Source organism: Strix aluco, chromosome 4 (assembly GCF_031877795.1).
Source record: "Strix aluco isolate bStrAlu1 chromosome 4, bStrAlu1.hap1, whole genome shotgun sequence".
Taxonomy (NCBI): Eukaryota; Metazoa; Chordata; class Aves; order Strigiformes; family Strigidae; genus Strix; species Strix aluco.
This window is the reverse complement of record NC_133934.1, coordinates 129,991,848-130,016,095: the sequence shown is the minus strand read 5'-3', so window position 1 is coordinate 130,016,095 and position 24,248 is coordinate 129,991,848. Positions and strand designations below refer to the sequence as shown.

General features: G+C 45.4%; 1 protein-coding gene across 1 annotated transcript in view; it reads right to left on the bottom strand.

The window, feature by feature from the left end:
• The window catches only part of MDGA2 (MAM domain containing glycosylphosphatidylinositol anchor 2), a 392,310-nt gene that overhangs the window by 234,949 nt on the left and 133,113 nt on the right, over positions 1 to 24,248 (bottom strand). The window contains exon 2 of the mRNA XM_074821198.1: positions 22,290 to 22,429. Coding sequence (XP_074677299.1) covers positions 22,290 to 22,429 — 140 coding nt within the window. The remainder of the gene's footprint in view (positions 1 to 22,289; positions 22,430 to 24,248) is intronic.

Genomic DNA, 24,248 nt, shown 5'->3' with positions numbered 1-24,248 from the left:
GTCACCCAAGCCCCACCGGTGTAATTCAGCATCCCAAAGGCAGGAGTTTTCTAAGAACTGACACCCTGTGCACACCAGTGACGCATCTCATGGGTACACTGAGCAAAACACAGCTCCTCCCAGCAGCAATTCCAACACCTAATTGTATCAAGAAACTTTTATAGCAATTGTGTGAAACATCATCTTATCCCCCCATCACCTTGGGTTGCATGTCATATACAACAGGGTAATGGTCAACGACACACTGCCACTAAAGAAAACAGCAGGCTTAAATTCCATTTTTAAGTTTGAAGACAGAAAACAGGCTAATATGGAGCAATGGGATATATATACACACAGAGTCCAAAATTATTTTAATTCATATTAGCCCTAATAGGAATCTCTCAGATGTGAAGGAACAAAATAGCCACACGAAAAAGACCAAAGCTGGCAACAAATCCAACTTCTACACTTGCCACGAATTTCCCTTCACAGTTGGCATTGGTTAATTTACTATAAATGCTGCAAAAGCATTTGTGGAGCTTTACCACACCACAGCTCAGCACCCATGAGCCGATGGAGCAGAGTCCATCTCAGATGTGTCACCAGGCAGCAGACATGGGGATGGGGTAGTCCAGACCAGCACGGTGGAGTAACGTAAGGAAAGGATGGGCTTTAGGTAGGACATGCCCCAAACAAAGAATATACCTTTGTTTTGGTCTTTCAGATTATACGTCCGTTTGACTTTCAGAGAGGTTTCCCTCAAAAACTACATCTTGAAACACAGTTTCTCCAATTTTACAATTTTAAGGCAGCAGAAGTTACTTCACTGTTCTTAAATTTAAAAGGCTCGTGTCTCAGTTGTTCCACCCAGACTTGAACACGTTGTCATCAAAACTGCTCAAAATTACGCACCTCACAGGTCTAAGACATCTGAACACCAAGAATTAAGAATTTTGGCTTTGAAAGTGCAAAGGAAGGATTTCTTACACGCAAAGACTGAAAACCTAAAGACTAACTGAATACAAATGAAGACATTTTAAGTGATCGCTAAACAATTTAAGAGGAAATAAATGACTTAAGAATGTTGCGATCATTAGGTAAATTGGTAAAACAACCCTCCTTTAGACCCTTCTTATAGCATCTTGCTTAGTTGAGTAAGTTGGTGTTTCTTTATGAAAAGGTAGTGTCTGGGGAAACATCTATACATAGTTTCTCAAAAAACCTTTGAGAAACCTGCTAAATGATTAATTGCAGCAATTTATCCTAATTTGACTATAATGTTTTTCCTTATGAGTTTAAGATGTTTCACTGCTTCAAAAAATTAGCGCTTCTATACTGAAGAATCAATATACATTTTACTATAAATATCTCATGGAAGGATGGAGGTTTTTGCATTCTGCACGGCAGGAAAATACCTTCTCTAGCATTAACTGGGAAGGACTGAGTTCAATGAATTTCACAGAGCCTTGTTGCTACTGATGTCAGTACCATTTTAAAATTGCCAATAGCTACATGACTTACAAGGGCCTTGCGTGGTGATGTGATATTTCCCTGATGGAAAATTATTTACTGTCCACCAACTAAGTTATTAAAGGGGTTCCATGAAATGATCCAAACATCTCTGAATGTTGTATTTTTATTATTACCTCAGCTTTTGTTTATCCAGCAGCATTAATTTGCTTCAAAATGAAATGCAACTTTTCACCTTCATAATAAAGAACATAATCTAAGGGCAGAACAAAGCAAACATAACACCGTTGAATTCCTAGTTATTAATCTTTATGGTGACCTTTTGATGTTGGTATAGCACGTTAAACCACCAGAGTCATAAACACATCCTCATAACTTAAACACATCAAAATTCATTCACTATAGTTCTTAAATGGTTAAAAGGAAAAGAAATACAAGACGTTTTGTAGCTTGTAGCTACTACCACTAGCACAGAACTAAGCTTGGTGATGAGACCCTATCATATCATATAGAATCATGTCATAGAACAGTTTGGGTTGGAAGGGACCTTAAAGATCACTGAGTCCCACCCCCCTTCCCCAGGCAGGGACACCTTCCACTAGCCCAGGTTGCCCAAAGCCCCGTCCAACCTGGCCTTGAACCCTTCCAGGGAGGGGGCAGCCACAGCTTCTCTGGGCAACCTGTGCCAGGGCCTCACCACCCTCACAGGGAAGAATTTCTTCCTTACATCTCATCTAAATCTCCCCTCTGTCAGTTTAAAACCATCACCCCTCATCCTATCCCTACCCCCCTGGTCAAGAGTCCCTCCCCCCTTTCCTGTAGCCCCTTTCAGTCCTGGGAGGCCGCTCTAAGGTCTCCCCAGAGCCTTCTCTTCTCCAGCTGAACCCCCCCAACTCTCTCAGCCTGTCCTCACAGGGGTGTGCTCCAGCCCCCCAAGCATCTTTCTGGCCTCCTCTGGCCCCGCTAGAGCAGGTCCGTGTCATTCTGATGTTGGTGCCCCCAGAGCTGGACCCAGCACTGCAGGGGGGTCTCATGAGAGCGGAGCAGAGGGGAAGAATTCATGTGCTCCATGCCAATCCCACCACTACTCTGAACTACCAGTGAACCAAAAAGTTGAGAGATTTTTTGGTTGTATAAAATAGAAAATAATCAGATAGATTAGGAGTTCTACATTTTCTCTACCTGAAACTTCTACAATTGCCCTTGGAATAAAGTCTAAGGTGACAGTCCCACTCTGAGGGTTATAAACTGAGGAGGATGTTGAAGACCTGGCAAGGGTATAGAGAAAAGCCACAGTACTCATTAAAACAAGAGAAACACGCTCAAGAGCGCAAGTAATAAGCTCAGCAAATTTGCAGTATCAAATGAAAAATCAGGGAAAAGCAATCAACATCTTGAAAACATACATGAGGGACCGAAATTCGATAACAGATCAATTTTTCAACATAAAAGGCAAAGTTAAGTCAGTAATAAAATGGATTAGAAATCACTTTCCATTTGCTCAGCCCTAAGATGTTTATGCAAAACATCTTCTATCCAAGACACTTCACTAAATCAAAGTCAGCAGTGCCAAAGGACCTTTCCAGGAGTGCTGGAAGTTTCAGCACAGATCCAGGGATGTGAAATCTCCTCCCTGTGCTCACCACCAGGAACCAGCTCTACAGACCAAACCATCGCCGGGTACTGAATTTCCACCACCCAGCAATTCTGAACAACTGCAACCAAGGCACCATCTTCACAGTCTCCAAACACATAAAACCCCAACTTTAACATAAAGAACTCTTTCTTGTCCAGTTTTGCAAGCAAAGTGCCTTACATGGCTGCTGGCCTTCCCTGCACAACCTTTCAGAGCCCAGTTTTACCCAAATTCAGTACGGGCATGCAGCTGGCCTTGGAGCAGTACAACCCTCACCTCCTGGCACCCAGAGGTGATGCCTCTGTCCAGTTTGGGGACAGGGATGTGGGAGGACATTAGAGGACAGAGGTCTAAGGAGCTGCTGTTCAACCACAGCACAAGCAGCAATGGGAAACACCAGATGCCACCAGCTCCCACTTTCCCAGAACTACTTGTCTCTCTCAAGAGCAAAAAGGCATAAAAATGTGTTTCTGTCATTAAACTGAAGACAACTGGAGTCTAAACAGAGAGAGGAAAAAGTGGCTGCTAAACAGGATTTTTCTACTTTCAAGTCACTCTTCATAATAGAGTCGCGTTTCAAAGTGACAAAGCCATCTTGAAATCCAGGCAGTTTAAAATTGACGCTTTTTCCTTTTATAACAGTCCTTTCAGGTATTATTTCTGCTTCTCATTCTCTCCATCTCTACCCATTTCACTCCCCTGCAAGACCCCTGGGAGAAACAGAGTATTCAAGAGAAACAGCTCTACAGATCACACCCAAAATGCTGTCAGAGACTTACAACAAGGAAATTGATAAAGACAGAAGAAAATGTTTCTCTTCTGGTCTTTTGATAATACAAATCTTGACTACTTCCTGCAACAATCATTAGGGGGGATTTTTGGGCAGACATGCAGCCTTTAAACTGACAAGTGTCAGGAATAAATGGATCTGAAAATGAGAAAACAAAAGCAGCAGTCGCTGACGCCAGCACGGCTGCATACGTGGCGAAAATAGAATTGCAACACAAAGCTATTTCTGTGCAGATGGTGAATGCTATGAGGCAGAGACCTAAATACTTCTAGTACGAATGAGCCATCAATAGAAAGAAAAATGCACTTATTTTCCTTCCGTGCAAAAACAAAAACATAACTTTGCTTCCAGAACACGCTTGTACCTCCAAGGGCTAAGTGCAAAGTTTGGTGGATCCTTAACGCTTTGCTCCTGCAGGAACATGCAAAGCGCTGCCTTCCCCCCTCCAGCGAAGCTCAGGCCTGCAGAGGTGCCACCGCTCGCACCGCGTGGCAGCTGCACCATCCCGTGGGCTCCGGCAGTAACCCAGGCACATTTCTGGCCCACCTCTGCTTGAACGAATTAAATCCACTTAACTGAACATCATAAAATGTTGGGTTTTAAATAGCTCTTTTTCCACTATGTTGTCTTCTGCAAATAGCACCGAGGTTATTGATTTCCTGCGATGCAATATCAGTCTGTTTACTTAAACTAGTTCCCATTTTAAAAACTTCATAAAACGTAATCCAGAAAAATCATGCTGTACTTCAAACACCACTGATAGCAGACTTGGTGCACAGAGAGATTCTTAGAAAAATCCCTTCTACATATTGAAAGCTGATGACCACCGGGCTCTGCCTTTACATTCGCACTGGACCTTATCAGCATTTCCAACAGCACACCCTGCGTTGCATCCCTCCGAGACTGAAGATGCACACCTGCCTTTTTTCCAGACATCTTTCTGAATTAAACCCTAAATCTCAGCGATCCAGTAACATTACCTGTGCTTTATCTTCCTTCCACAGGAACCGACGCTCATACATGCTGAATTACACCTTACTGTCTCATTGAGCTAAAAATGAGAGCGAGATCCTGAGATTTAACTTGTTTTAGCTGCGATGACAAAGAAAGGAGATGACATTTTATTTTCCTTGAAAAGTGGGAGAACTGGGAAGGGGGGTAGCAGGGAGAAAAGGGAAAAGAAGAAACTTGACAAGAGAGAGTTGGCGGCTCAGCTGAGACGGCAGCTTGGTATGAAATGCTATCAACAGAACTTAAGGCCAGAAAAGATCAGCAGCTGCCGAGCACAAGTCACAGATACTGCATCAAGCCCACGATTTCCTGTAACATAAGAAATCAGAGGCATTGACTGAAATTATCAAACAGCCAGGTTTGTTTCAGTTTTTTTAAAGAACACTGTTTTCCCTCTCAAAGTGCAACTTATGATTGTGTTGTGTAACTAATAGTCACAAATTATTAACCAACATGATGACATGAAGGCCAGGGCTCTAAACTGCTTCCAAAAGAGAATAAACATTCATTGGAATTAAGTCTATCCATACCTAGTTACCATAGTCATCAGATACAACTTTCTGATCAGGCAATTCCTAAATATCAGACACCCAGAAGCTGCAAGATGAAGCACATCCTACCTCTACGCTCCAGGTGCTGGGCAGGAGATGGGACAAGGGCTCAGTCAGGATGGAAGTTCCCAGGTTTCTGTTTGAAAATGTCAGTGACAGACACCAAAAACCACCTCTGCTGCCATGTTTTTGCTTCTGCGTACACTTTTTTTTCCCCTTTGTTTCAGAGGATGAAGAACCGGCAAAATCTCCTTCTGACAGTGAAAAAGTCTAAACCAATATTCAACAATGAAGGAAAAGGACAGAGTCTCTTCCACTCTGTACCTGACACAGTTGAGAGAGGTTCTAGCAAGACCTTTATTCAGGGAAAGAAATTGAGCACATATTTGAATCCTACTGACTTTAAGAGTTTAGCTTCTTTCCAATTCAGAACTCAACAAGAAGAAAATTTATGAGAAATCCAGTAATCGCAAATAGCATCATTCATGTCTTGCTGAGCTTTCCTGGCATACCTTTAAATGACTCCCACGAGTGCCAAGGAAGGGATCTGGGAACAGTTCCCACATATCAAGAGAATTGCAAATAGACATTAAGGGAAAAAAAAAAAAAAAAAGAACCTGGTTCAGCCTGCAGCTAGAAATAAAAGGACAGGATTAAGGGAGAGAATTAAGAACTTGTAGAGTGAAGGCTAAGAAAATCATAGTGATATTAAGCAACAATGAACTGAGATGATTTGTGAAGGGAAACGAAGATAGCTTCAAATCAGGGAATACTTAAAACTGGGAAAGTTGATAGCACAGGGAAGAGGGGCTACAGCCACTAATTCAGCATTACCTGATACACGGTAACGAGCCATCCCCAAATGCAGCTGAGGAGTTAACTGAGGCTCTGGACATCCCACTACGCTTCTACTGTGTGAGCCTTAACCAATTTTTAGCAGTTGGAAAGGACCTGCAAGGCAAGCTGGTGTGTCAGGGGAAATGCACTGCAGGGGCTGGTGATGAGGCTCTAACAAGCCCCCACCCCGGCTGTGCTGCCACTATGAGCCCGTTCTCGGTATATTAAGGTTGTGCTGTTGCATTAAAATGGAAAAAAAAAAAATAATGTTGAGCTTTCCCTTCCTTCTACATTAAGAACCCACAATTATGAAGACAACGCAATTCCCTCCCCACCCCAATCAAAGCCCACACCCCAATCAACCACCAAAATCCAGCCTATGGAGGTCAGAAAATCATTGTCAGAGACCAAGGCAAACGCAGCTACAGCACAGCTTTTTGCTTCAGTGCTCACCTTCCTTTTACAAGGAGACTACAACTTTGAAGAGGCAGCTGAACTTCAGCCCACCAAAAGTTAAATGGCCAGGTCTTCTCCAACTCTACACGGCTGGCTGGCTCTTCGAGTTTTCAGACTGAAAGGGTTATTTGGTTTTTATTGTGATTTTTACTTTCTTTGGCTGTTGTTGCAAAATTCCTTGATTTTACAAGAGATTTTTAGTTAATTATGTATTTACCTAGTTAGCATAATTGTCTTCAATTATGTAATTAGTGTTCATATGTGTAATCATTTGAACATGTAATTATATCTAATTACACCATTAAAATGTGCAAGTCATAAATATCTTTATCATTTTGATTGATAGACATACAGGGAGGAAAAAAATCTCACTTGTTATTTTTATCTCCTGGATCATGAAATCTGCAAGAGTAACAGGATTCAGCCTATAATGTTGCTGTAATTATTTATAAGGACCTATCAAGACTATACCAAGGTTGTACCTTTCAAGGAGAGGTAGAATGAATTGAACCACTCAAAACTAAGGAGTAAAAAGTCACCCAGTGCAGCAAGATTCTTCTGTAAAAAAAACCACTAAGAAAAACAATCTCAAAATGCTTATTGTTTAGTGTCTAATTATGCACTTGCTGTTATGAAGAATAACAGCCCACACAGAAAAAATAATACAGAAAAAAACCACACGCAGTTGTTCCTGCTTGCTCTGATGGAAAGTGCTGTTGTGCCCTAGAAAGGGATTTTAAAGCTCCTTGTACTTTTTAGCTCCTTCCAAAACAACCAGTGTAGCCATACTTAGCAGAACAGTAACATTTTTTAGTTCTGCTTAGCTTTATTTCAGCAGCTGTGCCTCATGCCCTGTAGTACAGTACCAGAACAAATACCTGGCACATACCAAATGAATTAGGACAGCAACAGTCGAGTCTTCTATTTAATTGCTTTTGGCTGGGAAGGCAAACATTTACACACAGATTAAATAGTTAAGCTTATTTAAAGTTCAGCTTCTCCTCTCCAGGTTCAGATTTCTTACCTTTACTAACAGACAGAACAGTCTATCAAAAAACAAAACAAAAACAAAAAAACCCCACGTGTGCCTAAGCTGACTCCAAAAGTTGGCGGTGGGGGCAGGGGGGGAAGCCTGACACAACAACTAACATAACAAGAGCTCTTCAGCACCACTTGGGAATAACCCTCAATTACAGAGCATCCTTCAGCAAAAGGCATATGGTTTCCAGCCTGATAAGCTCCCTCATGCTCTGCAGAGCATTCAGATACAAGTGCTTAGGTGGATGGCAGCAAAAAATAAACCCGGTACTTCCCAAAACGGCCCCTCCCAGCTGCCAGAGGCTGAAGAAGAGCTCAGCCTACGATACAATTTTATCTACGAGAAGAGCATCACAGAGAATAAAACCACACAAGAAGGATCACAGAGGGGTTGTTAATGGTCATCCCAGAAACAACCCGATTTGTTCAAACTCTATCACCACAGACACCTCAGAGGGACTAGGTTTTGTGAGCAGCATTTCTTTTCTTAAAATGCAAAAGCAACAATCTCAAGAGCCTGCCTTCATAGTTGAGGGTGGAGCTTCTGGTCCTCGGGTGCCATCAGGTCACTGCTGTGAAAGCACTGTCTTTAGGAGCACATGGAAGACAAAACATGATGTTCACTGCACGCAGAACCACAGTGTGATGCAGAACCACCTTCCCTCTGCTCCCTGAACTTAGTGGGAGATAAGAAAAAGGCTCTGAAGAACAGTCAAGCCTCTAAAGTTCCACAACTGAACTGTCAGTCATGGAAGGGCACACTGGTGTTAAATAAATCTCCCCTTGAAGGGCATCAGCTCTAGAGACAAACTCTGGAAGGCACCAGCGTCAAGTGTGCAGTCACACCACACCTTCTCAGAGGCACTAACGCACGTTTGGACCTTCAGATCTAACCAATGTCATGTTGGGAGAACAACTCAAATGGGCAGCAAAACAAACATGGTTTCCAGCCATGAACACTTCTTGCTGCTATGGGAAAATATACGAGGAGCTCGTCGCTCTGAGGTTTTACTTGCAGGTGTAGGAGAACATGTCTTTCACTATGTCCACGGCGACAGGAACGATCCCCTATTCTGCTCCATAAAAAGCATCTTCAAGCATTTCTTCAGGAGATATTTTTTCACAGACCAGCTACCAGAATGTACTTCTGCTTCAGCCACAGCAGATCTGCATATGCTGCTAGTTTCCCTGGGTTACTAAATTATCTCTTTACTCATCAAATACATTCTTCTTCAGCAAGCAAGACCTCACAGCAACAGACCTCATTCCAAAACCACCCACTTCATTTTTGCTTATGAGACTAGTATGTTCAACTGTCATGGAAAAACAGCTACTTCTGCAGCATCCCAGAGCGACTTCTCCATCCTTTCAGCCAACATCCTACCTTTTAAGGGCCATCAAGGAAAAGGAAAACAAAAGCTGACAATATACAGACAGAAGCCAAAGACTGCAGAGCACTGCTTGGGCAGAAGATGTAGGGGAAGGGGAGAAGACAGATGCAATCCATTCAGCGGACAAGTGTCCATATTAACTTGTAATTTTATTATATTAACTGTAATAAACTGGAAAATTTTGCTGTTTTCCTTGCGATTACAGGAGAATCATGCTCTTTGTTCATTGGAAGCTTTCTTTAAGGGATTTCTGGCAGCTTTTAAGCTTCCATAAGGGTCAATATGAAACTGGTATGGTAAAAATCACCCACGGGGATTGTCATTTCCAACTCCACGTGATTCTCTGATAGTCTCATTTCAGTGATTGCTGATGCTTTAGCAGGCCTACGCTCAATATTCTCAACTGAGATAGTGTCACTGAGATACACACTTCACTTGCCCTGATGTTGCATTTATCTTGATTTAAGCTGACCTCTTTCCCCCACCACTTGCAAGCCCTTTTTAGAAATCTGCAAACATATTTCTTGTCGAGAGACAGCAGTCACCCGGAACCAGGAGAATCAGCAAGACACGACTGGTCAAATTATTCAGAATAAAACAACCAAGGAGTTTAATTTCTTTATCAGCTTGCAAAACACATGCCTTTTAATCTGGCTTCCTGCAGATGATAGGGTGAATGGCTTTACGTTTCTTTCAGTGGCAGATTCACAAAATATTCAGTGGGATAATGTGCTGTTTGCAGCATACGACTTGAGTTACCACATCAAAATGACATCATTCAAGACAGGATTACATTTTATGGTTACAGAGGGAACAGAGACAAGTCCAACAAGCCCTTATAGTATAACTTAACTGTGAGTTTTTAGAATTAGATTGCCACTAGGCAAGGACTTCAGCTCCAAAAGAGGTTTTGGGGGAAATGTCTTCTTTAGGGGTTTGTGTTTTCTTCTGGGTTGGTTTTTGGAAAATCTAAATTCCTATAACCTTCACCAGCAATGCCATAACCAACAGAAACAGCTGAGTCTCACCACCTCCCTCTTTCCTCACTTATTTCACCACTCTGCCTGCTCTTACTTCAAGGCTCCCATAGTCATCCTCAGGAAAGCCCTTCCTCCCACAGCTGAGGCTACGTAAGATCTAACATCGAGAAAACACACAGAAGCATTGAGACAAAACTACATTTACTGACAATATCAATAAATGAGGTTTAGAAGCAAGGAAAGGCAACTTTTCAAACACGTGGGGTACATGGGGATATCACAGAGCATGGCAGAACCCCAGTCCATGAGCGTCTGGGGTTGACAGGGAGCTGACATGCACCACAGTGCTTCGCTCTCCTGCCAGCTCCGACAAACCACCTCCTTGCCGAGCAGCCGGTATCTCCATCAGCAGACATATGTAACCACGGCACATTATGGAAACACCTTCATTATTTAAAATGCATACCACCTTAATTACTCAGTGCGATTAATGTAGCCTTCTCTAATGCTTCAGAACAGAATCCTACCTTCACCTTATTAGCGTGCGGAAAGAAAGAATTAACATTTTCTGGCACTCCATCCATTAAAATATAAAAAGCAGCATTTCAGAAAAACAAAACAAAAAACCCACGTGATGTTCTCTTTGATCAGCTGCAAGTGAAACATAAAAGGCTCCTTTGAGGTAAAGTGAATGCTACATTTTCTATTTTAATTGATAGGAATTCTTATTAACTGCCACTGATGTGGCCAAAGAAAGTAATTTGTGGGGAGAGGGGGTTACTTGCACTGGAACAGCTGTTTTCCTATTGCATTCTGCATATCCTTATTACAATAATTGTACTCTTGTTAGGAAAATTGATGATGATTTCGTATGACACTCCTCTCAGTTCATGGGAAGACTTTACAAATGTTCAGTGAACACCTGACAAAATCCAGCCTGACTCATGACTAAATTAGCCTGCATTTTATGCTGTAAAAAACCTTTCATAAACGTTTGACTCAATAAAGCTCACATTTAGCTACGAAGGACATGTGTTTCCATTGTTCTTCAGCATTAAAAGAAATATGTGATTAAACTGTACATGCCATTTTTGCTGTTGATTTATTTGATGTTTATTTGATGCTTTCTTCCTAAAGTATAGGACCTGAATTCACACCTCTGCAAAGCACTGCAGATACATTCAGTGTTCACTCACTACAACCCTCCCCTGCTCTGTCTGACAAGAGAAATAACTGTTAAACGTGAAAAAAAAGTCTGGGACAGAAATCACAGCATCCACAGTGAGGGACAGCATTGAAAGACAAGCGAGCAAGAGACTCCTGGAGTGGCACCAGGCTTCTTGGGACCGAGACACTCATCCATATGAGCACATCGCAAACCGAGCGCCCAACACGCTCTAACCCAGCACGACAGCACTGCTTTGTGTAAAGAAGAGCAGTTAACCACTCCACGGACATGCTGGGACCTACCAAAAACTGAATTAATTCTAGAAGTTTGGCTTATTCCCACCACTTGTTTGAGACAGGAGAAAAAAAATCCCAATAGCAAGTGAAAGCAGTGGTCCTACTTTGTCTTTTTCATTCCCCTCCCTGCTGTCACTTCTAAATGCAAACTCAGAAGGCCAAGCAAAAGCTGCTGCTGACTTGGGCTACGCTGGGCTGGACTGACCTTTCAGACTCTCTCTGCACCATGGTTTTGCCCTGACAAGGACAAATGTACCAGCCCTTTATCCACCCATACATTCTCCCTATTGATCCTCCTCTCTAATTTGAAAACTTTGTTGCTTTCTGCTTCTCCAAAGAGGCTCTGCGTTTGAGGAACTCAGACATCCCATCACACAGGAAGGTGCTGGCCAACGTCTCAACACAGGCCTTGTCCACCCCACCTACATTAGGTTCAGCATGCTTCCTTTGGAAAGGAAAAAAAAAAAACCCACAACACAACCCAAAACCCAACAAATTAAATGCAAGGCAACACAAGGCTTTCTCCTCACTGTGATATCAGTGCTTTTCTGTCCCGCCTATTGCTTCTTTCAGTTGTTTATTCAAGCCCCATCATCCCACTCAGAACTGGATGATAATTAAAATCAAACAATTGCTTCTTCTGCAACATAAATCAGCAATACGAACCCTGACAGCCACACACTGTGGACAACAGCTGCAACAACGCAGGTGCAAAACAGGTCAGCCCTGCTAACTCCAGCCCATCCTGATGTGGCTTCCCCGGGTCAACCCAGGCACCTTTGGGGGCTCAAGCCTACACTGAGAATGTCCCCTGCCAGTCACCACCTCCATTTCTGTAGGACAGGCTGTGTGCTCAGTACCCTGTTGCTCCGACCAAGCTTGAGCGAGCTCAGCATCCCCAACAGTCCCCTACAGCCAAGGAGAGTATCTGTACCACTGTGATCACCCCCTTATAGAATCACAGAATCATTCAGGTTGGGAAAGACCCTTGGGACCATCAAGTCCAACCATCGGCCCAACTCTACAAAGTTCTCTACACCACATCCCCCAGCATCTCATCCAAATGACCCTTAAAAGGGATAGTGACTCCACCACCTCCCCAGGCAGCCCATTCCACTCTCTGACCACTCCTTCTGGGATTTTTTTTTTCCTAATGCCCAGTCTGAACCTCCCCTGTTGCAGTTTAAAGCCGTTCCCTTTTGTTCTGTCACTAATTACCTGTGAGGAGAGACCAGCACCAACCTCTCTACAATGTCCTTTCAGGGAGCTGTAGAGAGTGATGAGGTCTCCCCTCAGTCTTCTCCTCACACTGAACAGTCCCAGCTCCTTCAATCGCTCCTCACAGGATTTATTCTCTAGGCTCTTCACCAGCTTCGTTGTCTTCCTCTGCACTTGCTCCAGCACCTCGAGATCTCTCTCATATTGAGGTGCCCAAAACTGGACCCAATACTCCAGGTGTGGCCTCACCAGTGCAGAGCACAGGGGGACTATCACCTCCCTACTTCCGCTGGTCACATTATTTCTAATACAAGCCAGGATGCCGTTGGCTTTCTTGGCCACCCGGGCACACTGCTGGCTCATGTTCAGCTGTTTGTCAATTAGAACCCCCAGATCCTTTTCTTCCAGACAGCTCTCCAGCCCCTCCCAGCTCCCAACAGGCAGGGTGCGTGTCCCCAGGGCCACACACGCCATCCTGTCTCTGCTCAGGGTGTGCAAGCACCGAGCTCGGGAAGCAGAAGGGATCTCCTAGCAGCCTCTCAGCTGCAAGGGGAGTAGCTCCTTGTTGACAGAGTGGCCATCAGCACAGCACTCCACTCCTACAAGTGGAAAGAAAACACAGCATAACAGAGCCAGGGAGAAAATTTTGGGTCTTCCAAATGCAGATCCTCCCATGCACTGCTTACCAGGAGAGCCAAGCTATCTGCCACTCTCTACACACACAGCCAGCAATAAGTGCACGTCTTTTCCCCATCCCTGGAGGGGTTGAAGAGTCGGGTTGACACAGCACTGAGGGATCTGGTGGAGTTGAGAACGGTCAGTGTGAGGTTCATGGTTGGACTGGAGGAGCTTCAAGGGCTTTTCCAACTGAGATGATTCTGGGATTCTTAGTCCCTTGATTTCAAAGGGATAAAATGACACAGTCCAATAGTGCTGCATAGGAGAAGGAGTAGCAGAAGGATGTGAGGGGGTGGAACCTGCTATGGTTCTGCAGAAGAAAGCCTCAGTGCTCACTGGGGCATGTTGCATCCTCAAGGTAGTCAAAATGCCAGAGCTCGCTGTGAGCAGAGAGCACACAACTCTGACAACTGGCCTCTCCAGACTCCTGGAGCTTGGTCGGGGCAAGGGGACAGATGTGGGGACCCCATCACTTGCCAGAGAGCATCGGGCCATGCTGGTGGAGACAACAGAGAGCGCTGCCACAGCTGCCCCCACTGCCACAGCGAAGCAACTGCATGAGGACTCGGGCATCCCCCCCCTCCACTCAGCACATTTTGCATCTCAGAATGTACTGCTCGTGGTAGGATAATGTAACCCAAGGTCTGACAGCACACAGAGGTGGAAGACATGGGGAAAAAAACATCCAAAATTTAAAAAAAAAATAACGTGGGTGAGGTTATACCGATAAAACAAGGTCTTTAGCATTCAGCCTTTAGTGGACAACAAGGAATATAAAATCCCTGCCACTCCCAGCTCTTTCAAGATGCTGCTGCCTCCTCCGACCCCCGGGGCCCAAATGTCACTCCCTACCTTGGGACAGACCCAGTCGCTGCTGCCAGCGGCCAGACCCTCCCAGCACAGGCTAGAGCAGCCAAGGAACATTACCATAAGCTACATCCCCCTTCAGGCTGCACAGGAGAGCCTCACTAGTGCAAATAAAAGGTCACCTATTACCTACACAAACCAGCAAATAACGTATTCACGTCATGGGGATAAGTGGCCTTAGTACCTCCTCGCTCGTCTCTTGCCGAGCTGACGCGCAGGTACAGCACAACGCTCGGTTCCTGGGCTAACGTCTGCAAAACAGATGGGTCTGAAGGGTGACACAGCAGCCCCTCACCCTGCGGGACACCCAGCCAGCACAGTGACTGCCACACGGGCCGCAGGCTCAGCTCAGCCAGCCACACACCGAGGAGGACTCGTCCCGTTGCTCCCCTCCCCAAACGGCAAGGGGCTTTGCAGAATTTTGTTCAAAAATCCAAACCAACCTCTGGGCAAAATCCTGAAAGCAGTAATTTATGAAAAAAGGGCTGCATTTGCCCACCCACCGTTAGCCTCACCTGAGCATGGATGTGGCATTTTAAAAACTTAATCAAGGAAAATTAGTTTCTATGGCAACTAATGGCACATTTAATAGATCAAGTGATGAGTGCTGTGTATAAGAATGCTGCAAATTATGAATAGCAGTGATACATCAAACGCTACACAATCACTCCACAGATAACAAGCAGACATGCAATGATGTGTTGCGGTGCTCGGAGCTTTCCGTATAATTAGGAGTGAGGCTAAGTTTTGGGGAACAACAGCACACATTTGCAATTCTCTCCCCTTGCAATAATTACTGCAGCTTTATATTATTCTCCCCAAAAGCCTCACTTATATTGCTTAGACATCAACAAATTTGGTTGATTACCGTGTTCAGTTTTGGGCCCCACACTCCAAAAAGGACACTGAATGACTCGAGCGTGTCCAGAGAAGGGCAACGGAGCTGGTGCAGGGTCTGGAGCACAGGTCTGATGGGGAGCGGCTGAGGGAACTGGGGGGGTTTAGTCTGGAGAAGAGGAGGCTGAGGGGAGACCTCATGGCCCTCTACAACTCCCTGAAAGGAGGGTGCAGAGAGGGGGGATGAGTCTCTCGAGCCAAGGAACCAGCGCCAGGACAAGAGGGAATGGCCTCAAGCTGCGCCAGGGCAGGGTCAGACTGGCTCTTAGGAAGGATTTCTTTGCAGAAGGGGTTGTTGGGCGTTGGAATGGGCTGCCCAGGGCAGGGGGGGAGTCCCCATCCCTGGAGGGGTTGAAGAGTCGGGTTGACCCAGCGCTGAGGGATCTGGTGGAGTTGAGAATGGTCAGTGTGAGGTTCGTGGTTGGACTGGAGGATCTTCAAGGTCTTTTCCAACCGAGATGATTCTGTGTTTCTGTAAAATTTTAAACAAAGTTTCAAAACAGTTTCCAGTTTGAAAGTGCAACCACCTCTCTGAATACATGAGTTTCCCTATCTCCACCTGCCTGCAACTAACCCTAGGGAGAATTCTGTGGCCCGTGGTGGGAAGCCAGAAAGGGTAAATCTGAAGACCCATTTCCAAAGAGAGGCCCCTGCAGAGCAGTGTTACTTCAATACAACTTGGAGCACATCACAAAGAGGCACATGCAAGTCATCAGCCTGGTACAGAACTACAGCAATTGATCAGAAAGTTAAAAGCAATGCCTGGAAAGACAAAAAGGCATAAACGTGCACTTTGGTAAAGCACACGAGAGTGCTGACATGAAAGAGGAAAAAAAAAAAGAAAACATTCATTCCACCTCCCAAACTTCCACCTGCAGCAGACACCCATCACGGGCAGCCGCACATCATGGGAAGGTTAAACCACAGCAGTGTGTCCTGGTACCACGGCGTGCACACCCACACCAGCCCCGCCAGCCTTGTTTTTTAAAGCCCTGAGAGTACTCTTTGGGCAGAAACCCCATAAGCAGCACTTTCTCTTTGCCTTTTCCAACCTGTGAAGGAAGGAGGAGAAAATACAGGTCCCACCTTGTCTGGTCCAATTCCCCACTGCTACAGTTCCTCATGCCCGTGGGGAGGGAGTGTAAAATAAACACCAACACACAGGTGGTACAAGCAGAAGGGACTTTCCTTTGAGAAGTTGATAAGCACATGTGTTCCAGGGGTCTCAGTCCTGCCCTTTTCCCCAGGAAGGGTTTTCAGATCTACAAGCACTCAGTTGCAGGCGTTAATGTGCACACAAAGCCATACTTATGTGTAAATATGTCCTAGATACAAAAATTGGATATTCAGGAGCCACCTTGCAAAGCAAAGGAGAAGGACACATCTGCAAACTTCTGAGAGAGATCATTTTCTCTCTTTATATCCCAGGGGAACTTTTAATGTGGTAGAAAGGAACACCACATAGACACTGTGCTGGTAACAGCAGTGCTGCAGCACAGGAGGGTGAATAGAGCACCAGCAAAGTCTCCTCTCCTTGGGGATAGTCCATGGGATGGTGAGGATCAAAGAGAAAGGTGCTTACAGTGGCAGAGCACATAGAGGAGCCTTTGGAGATGCCCTGAGGACCATCTCCACTCACAGTAATTCACAGAAATGGTCTGAGGCTGACTCGTAGGCACCGCTCTAAGCCACAGAGACACTGTGATCTTTTTAGGCAATGACTGGACAAACATCAGACAAGACCTGATGTCCTCTACAGGCAGCCAGAGGGCTCAGCTTGGTCCTTCTCTAGGCTCAGCTTCTTAAGCTGACCCGTCCCGTAGCGCTGGCATCTTCTCCAGCCCATCGCTAGGTCTGGCACATGCTTGCCTGCCATCTGGCTGAGACCTTCAGAGGACCCAGAGGAGGAAAGTTCACAGGAGATTTTCCTCTACCTACCTGGCTTTTGAACTGCCTCTCAATAGTTGTGGAGACCCTACTGTGAGCTCAGAATCAGGAAAGCAGGTGAATGCTAATTAGCCCCCAAACCAGGAAAAAAATTCTTTGTTAAGTAGAGTGCATGATTTTAAAGAGACTTTAATTCTGTAGGTGTAATTAACTGTAGCTCCAAACCCCTAGCTATTAAGGTGCTCAATTACTAAACTCAGCTTGCAAATCAGGAAGAGAGCTTTCTGCTTTAGCACTTGCACCCGCTCTTAAATGCTATTCCCAAAACTGAAGGCTTGCAGAAGGTACTTCCACAGTTTTGCTGTAAAGACACTAAATAAAGCTTGTTACTAACACTAGCCTTACATTTTGAATGATGTTTTTACTTGAGCGCTGCCGCCTGGCTCCCACACCTCGCTGAGCCGGAACGGAAGCAGACGCTCCGTTAACGAACCAGCACGATGTTTGTGAAGACTGAAGCCCAAAATCCAACTCTTGCCTCCACGCAGTGGGGACCGCACATGCGCTTACGGGCAGAACTTGGCAGCCTCTGTTTAGCTTTAACGCCGTCACGTGCAACGGCCAAAGCAGTAACAGTGAGCAGAGACACAAGGCGGGGGAACGGACAGCACGTGCAGAAAGCAGTTTGCTCTTGGTGCAGAGATGCATCATTTCCCTGCCTGGCCCGGTGCTAACATCCTCATCCCCCTCCATGAGCCACTGTTGTGGCAGCGTGGCATTTCTACTCCACAAGACATCTGGGCGCTTTTCTTCCAGGCAAGAAATGGTCCCTTATCTAGTTGCTGCTGAAGCACAGGGCAGCAGTTGGCCAAAACTTGAGTTTACTGCGGAAAATAAGGGATCTATATATATCCCAGAGTCATAGTATTAAAAAAAAAAAAATAAAGCAGACTATGGCCATTCATTAATCCAAGCAACCTGGTAAAACCTTGCAAAGACTCCCAACCCTGGTGCTGCCCACTCTGTATTTCGGTGGCCAGCACCACCCGGCAGTCGTTACCCCAACACGTCGTGGCTACTTGGTGGGAGAAATGAAGACGATACAGCCTCCGAGAGCCAAAACACAATCCCACCAACAGCTCGGGAGACTGAAGGGCTTTTGCAAGGTGGAAGGGTCCAAGCCACCCAGCATCGGCAAAGGCCACATCTTGGAAGGAAGGATGCAGGATGGATGGTCCCATCAACCGACTCGCAGCACGCTTTCACCACTTCCTTTTCTCCTTGGTTAATGGGTGTTTTCTGCCCACTCCTGACTTGGGGGGGAATACAGCGAACACCGATGGGGGATTTTATAAGTGCTTAGTGCAGGGTTTACTTCTTACAGAGTCTAAAACAAAAGGTGTTTCTATGTATGCCAAAAATAATTGAAAAAGTTTGAGAAACACATGCAACTTGAATAGCATTCTTAGAATAGATACATAATTATGTATTTTATAAACTCGCTTCCTGGGGTCTGATAAAATATCATTTTGAAAATAATTTCCATACGATTTGCAAACCAAATATGATAACCTTCTGTGCAAAATTGGTAAAAAATTGAAGTACTAAGATGACTGGCAATTACCACAAAATGTGGATGGGAGTCTCTTGCAGAAAAAAGAAAAATAAAAATGTATTTTCACCACTTGCATACGCAAGGAGAATACGAAACATCTTGCCAGATATTTCCCCTCAAACCCAACTCATATTGAAGGCTGTCTGAACATGAGAATCCAACAATATATTATCAAGTTTCACATATAAATTCTGCACATATAAAGTAAGGCAGGCTTAAAAATAAATGCTGTATCACCCCTTCCAGCCAGGCACTGTCTCTTGGTCACAACAAAAAACACACTGCAGACCTCCTGCTAAAGAACCAGGCCCATAAAGCAGAATGTATCCAAGCAAAATAAAAACCTTACACTACCTGTATTTAAAATACCCAAGAGTAATTATTGGTGAGTAGTTCTCTGACAGCTACAAAGAGTGAGCACCAGCTCACTGATTTTACATCCACCCAGATCTCCAGCCTGACCCTGACCGGTGCTTCTCCCCAACAGCCCCACTGACAAAATCAACACAAGCGGTGGTGCCATTCACAGCAGTCTTGTTTAAAAGAAGCCAAATTCCACGGGCAACGAGTCCAAGGGGCTGTGGCTCCCACAGAGTTGCATGCCAGAGTTTAAATATGGCAATGCAAAAAGTTATGGTGTCTTAGGCTTTTTTTTTTTTTAAAAAAAAACCAAACTTTCCAGAGCACTAAAATTGAATGGAAATTTAATAGGAAGGTGATAAAAAGGCTAATGTTCAAACGCAGCCCTGCCAAGCCTCCTGTATTTCGCTGCAGAATCACCCATCTGAGACTACCAAAACTATCCCCCTGCTCACAGGCAATTAATCTGCAAAAAATATTGCGAGTCTCAGAGAGCTGTAACACGAAAGCGAGCGCGAGAGCGCAGACCGAGGTGCTGGCTGACAAAAAAAAAAAATCTATAAACAGGTAAAATGAAGAGAAATCAATTTTCCACCCTGAATCCCTGATGCGAAAATAGAGATTTTTATGAAAAAAGCAGCCGTGTGGTTGCTTTCTTGATAAGATGTTTTGGTTGAACAGCCTTTTTTTTTTTTTTTTTTGATTCAGCAGCATCATAAGCTTTGTTACTGCTTGAGATGCACCTTTCATAGCTGGTCCAAAGCATTTCCCGACAGGTGACAGCCCTGCTCACTTTGAAGCTGCCTCAGGCCTCCAGGCAGGCAGGTTTGAGAGGGATCTTTGATTTCAGCCGCACCAAACCTCACAAGCTGCTGGTCAGCTTTGTTGGAGCAGATGGAGGAGATGGTTTGAGAACAAAACATTCTCCAAGGAAGCTCACTGGAAGTGTTTAGTCTACCTTCATCCTACTCTTTTCTGCCTGTGCACGAACATGCTATTTACTTCCACCCAAACACACAGCATGCCAAGAGCTGCTGCATCCAGAGCCAGCTGCTTTGGGTCTTGAAAAGTCATTAAATAAGCCTGGATAAGAAAAGTTTGGGAAGATGGAATTAATCCAACATTACTAACAGGCGCTGAGAGACATGGACTGGTTTCAGAGGTGGCTGGAGAAGGCAGCCACCCTGGGGCAGATCCATCTCCCTCACTCTGAACAGCACCTGGTGCCGTAACAAATCCCCTAAAAAGCATCAGGGTGTCCTCAAGGCAGGAGGTGCTCCCTTCCTGCCTCAGTCGGTGCTACATTAAAATGTTATTATCAACTTTTGTCAACGAGGTCTGTATCAATCCAGGGTCTCTCACTTGGCTCTTCCAACGAGGAGCCACCAGCATCTTCCCTGCACGTCCACAGACAATGTTCAATGAGCCACCAGTCTACCACGGCGTGAGCAATGCCAGAGCAAAGAGGGCAAGGGGAGAGAACACAATAGCAGGGGAATAAATACTTTTCATACCTTGTGAGGCACTGAATATTAAACTTCATAATAACAGAACTGATATTAAAACATCACTGTTCTTATTTGGGGTGTTAACAAAATATCTGGATACTTAGCCCAGTCTGGGTGTTCTTAAGCTTTTTTTTTTTTCTCTCTTCTTTCTCCTTCACATGGCAAAGGCCAGAGAGTGCTTAATTTAAAAGAAAAATGTTTTATAACATGGCTTTAATGTGTGACTGCATCTGAGAGGGTGAAGCTGTGTGCAGTTAGAGTTTTCTAAGACACAGCCTGACCTACACCTTCCCTGCAACCAGCACAGGCTAAACTTCAACTTTTATTTTTAAATCTTCTCATTAAATTGGAAGCAGCTACGGAATAAACAGCAGAGAATCAACACATTTCTTATTCCTGGAAGGACATCACTCATCTGCAGACTTGGGATCTCCAGTGAACACCCCTTCCCCAGATCCCACCTGTCCTATGTGGTTGCAAGAGGGAGGTGTTTAATTCACCACCTTGCAAAAAAAAAAAATCCTTACAAGGTAATCTAGCATTCAAAATCACATACAAATATGCTCACTGTGAGGGGTGGTAATCTCAGCTGATTACAGACAGACCCTCAGCTCTCACTACTCAGCTTGTTTCCCAGCAGAGCAAGATGAGGGGACACGGCAGAAGGCAAAGTGGCAATGGCAGAAGAGGGAACAGAGAGCAGCCTTGGTGCAACAAGCAAAGGAAAAAGTGGAAATGGAAAAGCAGAGCAGGAGAAGAATAAAGCATTACACTTGCAGGGGTCTTAAAAGTTCCTGATCTAAAATAACCTGTTAACAGGGTACCCTGGGCAAAGCGGGGGGTGACGGGGGACATGGCTGTAGCAGAGGTTGACAAGAGGCTTTGGCTTTGAATGTGATGCTATAAAATAGAGTTAGACCTGGAAAAAGGCAGGTTTTTTCTGTTTAACTTTCGTTTTCCGCAGCGCTGCAATGCTGTGGTTCCAACAGCACCCAAGACCCAGGTGCACAGTGAGACTCCCCCGAGTTCTCATGTGCTCCCTTCTCCAGCCGTTCACTCTGGTGCATACTGTCCGCTTTCGGTTGTCTCTGTCCTTTGTTTTTCCTTTCCTTCTACCAACCTCTGTGGATCTCAAACACTCACATCAGGACCCCATGTTAAAGTACAATAGAGATTTGCTGCTTTTAATGCCACGTTCCTAGCCAGTCATTCAAAAAACGTCATAATCTTTTCTGCAGTTGATGGGGTTCTGCAACACCCCAATATTGGGAAGGATTTCTTTGCAGAAGGGGTTGTTGGGTGTTGGAATGGGCTGCCCAGGGCAGGGGGGGAGTCCCCATCCCTGGAGGGGTTGAAGAGTCGGGTTGACCCAGCGCTGAGGGATCTGGTGGAGTTGAGAACGGTCAGTGTGAGGTTAATGGTTGGACTGCAGGAGCTTCAAGGTCTTTTCCAACCCAGATGATTCTGGGATTCTGTGAATATCAAACTGACAGCCTGGACAAAACATGCCCCTGTCCCCCCACCTCCCATTTCCAGGGTTCTGTTGCATTGATCTCTACCACCCTGCACCACTCTAGTCCTCAGCAGAAGACTAAACTTGTAGAGGCGCGGTGACCAGCAGCGGGGCTGCCACCGGGCACGGCGGGGGCTCACCTGTGGCCGAGGATGGCCGGTGACCAGGCAGGTCAGCTCCAGTGTCTCTCCCTCACGGATGGTGTAGACCCTCTCCGAGTAGCGCTCCTCCTCGATGTTGCACGCCAGGCCCGAGTGCACGATCCGCACGGTTGGGGGGGCTGCAAGACCCAGAGAGAGAAACCAGGTGAGCACCATCGCCCGCACCCCCGGGGTCTGCTCCGCAGCAGCCTGGGATCCCGGCACACCCCAGCTGGGAGAACCGAGGCCAGAGGGGGGTATTTTCACCACGGAGGATGCCTTTGCTTACTCAGCATGTGCATATCTGGCACCAGAAGGGGTTGCCACAGTGTTTATTAATACCTAGCAATGCCCTGAACAAAACCTTCACAAACTCATTTGCATTCTGGTTATTTTTGTTTCCGTTTCCAAATGAACTCTGCATTATTGTTCTTTTTTATTATATATCTTTCTAAATGCACTATCATGTTCGTTATGCAAATGAGAAGCCTTAATTAAACCATTAAAATTAAGCAGGAGAAACAGAGGGACTGATGCTGCTTCCTTTCAAAGCCGATACCAAAACCCTGTTGCTGTCAGAGGGATCAGAATTCGGACCAGAGGTTAAGTTCAAGCAGAACCCTTACTTTACTTTTCTTGTATATGCAACCTGAACAACAGGAAGTTATGCTGTTTTACATGTTGTACAGGCAGGAAAATTGCAATACTGTTGCTAATACCACACGTACAAATTACAGCTCTGTTTCAGCAAGTCTCCAAAGCATGTTCCCGGCTCTACGATTTTCTTTACTTCTGAACTGCGAAATTCACAACTATTAAAATTTTCAGAGAGTGGATCGATAGGATAAGAAAGTTGAGTTACAGTCCTACTGCCAAATAAAATAACATAAAGTAAACAGCAGAAGAGATAAAATGTAATTCTGGTGAGTTTTAAAGACTCACTATTTCACCCTCTCTGCTCGTCAGTGCGCTGTTCCTGTTCAGTAGAAGTGGATATGCCATAAAGTCCTAACTGAAGTCTTAAACCACAACCAGCAAGCAGAACAATTAGAGCTGAGCCCAACAGGGCTTGAAGCCATCGAGCTCCCAGCGCCATTCCCCGTGGACAAGAGCTGGGACATCGTCCGTGTGCTCCCCCCACATCCCCTGCAACAGCAACAACCAGCCCCCCAAGACTGCAGCTCCCTTTTCGGGGCTCTGTGCTGCACGTCGCCAGTCTACTGCTGCTTTGATCGATTTGTAATTGCTTGGCTAACGCCCACGTCAAGCGCCAGTGGGATTCCTGGGGTGCATTGTTCTGGCACCCCTGCAGAAGTTCCCCATCAAACATGCCATTACGGGTCCGACCCGCACACGGCGCCCAGCTGACACAGCCCGTTCTGTTATCAAGTGCTGCACAATGCCTAGAATTGATACAAGCCTGCTAATAATTCAAATTTCTGACCCTTGCTCTCCAGAGGCTGAAGAAAATGAGACTCAAGCAAAGGACCCTGAACAGGACAGTGTCAGGTCAATCAAATGAACAGGAAGAGAATAATTATTTCAGGCTGTAATGACTAAGCCTGATATTCCCAGCTACCTTGCATTGCCACTGTCCATCTCAGTCTACTATATTTAGATCATTTTTCAATGTGCTTGGCCTAGGTTAACCTCTTCAGCAAGTGTTTAAGAAACCTGGCGGCGGTGGAGCCTCTCTGCAGAGCACCAGCAGAAGAGCTCGGGCAGGGAATGGATGTTTCCTGCACTCCTGGTGTGCTCACAGATCTAATGGCAGAAGGTGACAGAGGTCTAGAGGACCACCAGGATCAGCAGAGCAACAGCTTGGTGGGGCCACTCAAGATTAACCAAGCAGGCACAAGAGCAAAAAGGCCCCCCCGAGCTTACAGCCTCCCATCAGGTGGGGGTGGCCCAGCAGCTCCAGCCTCAGCATTGAACTCCTGAACTTTAGCAAAGCCTCCA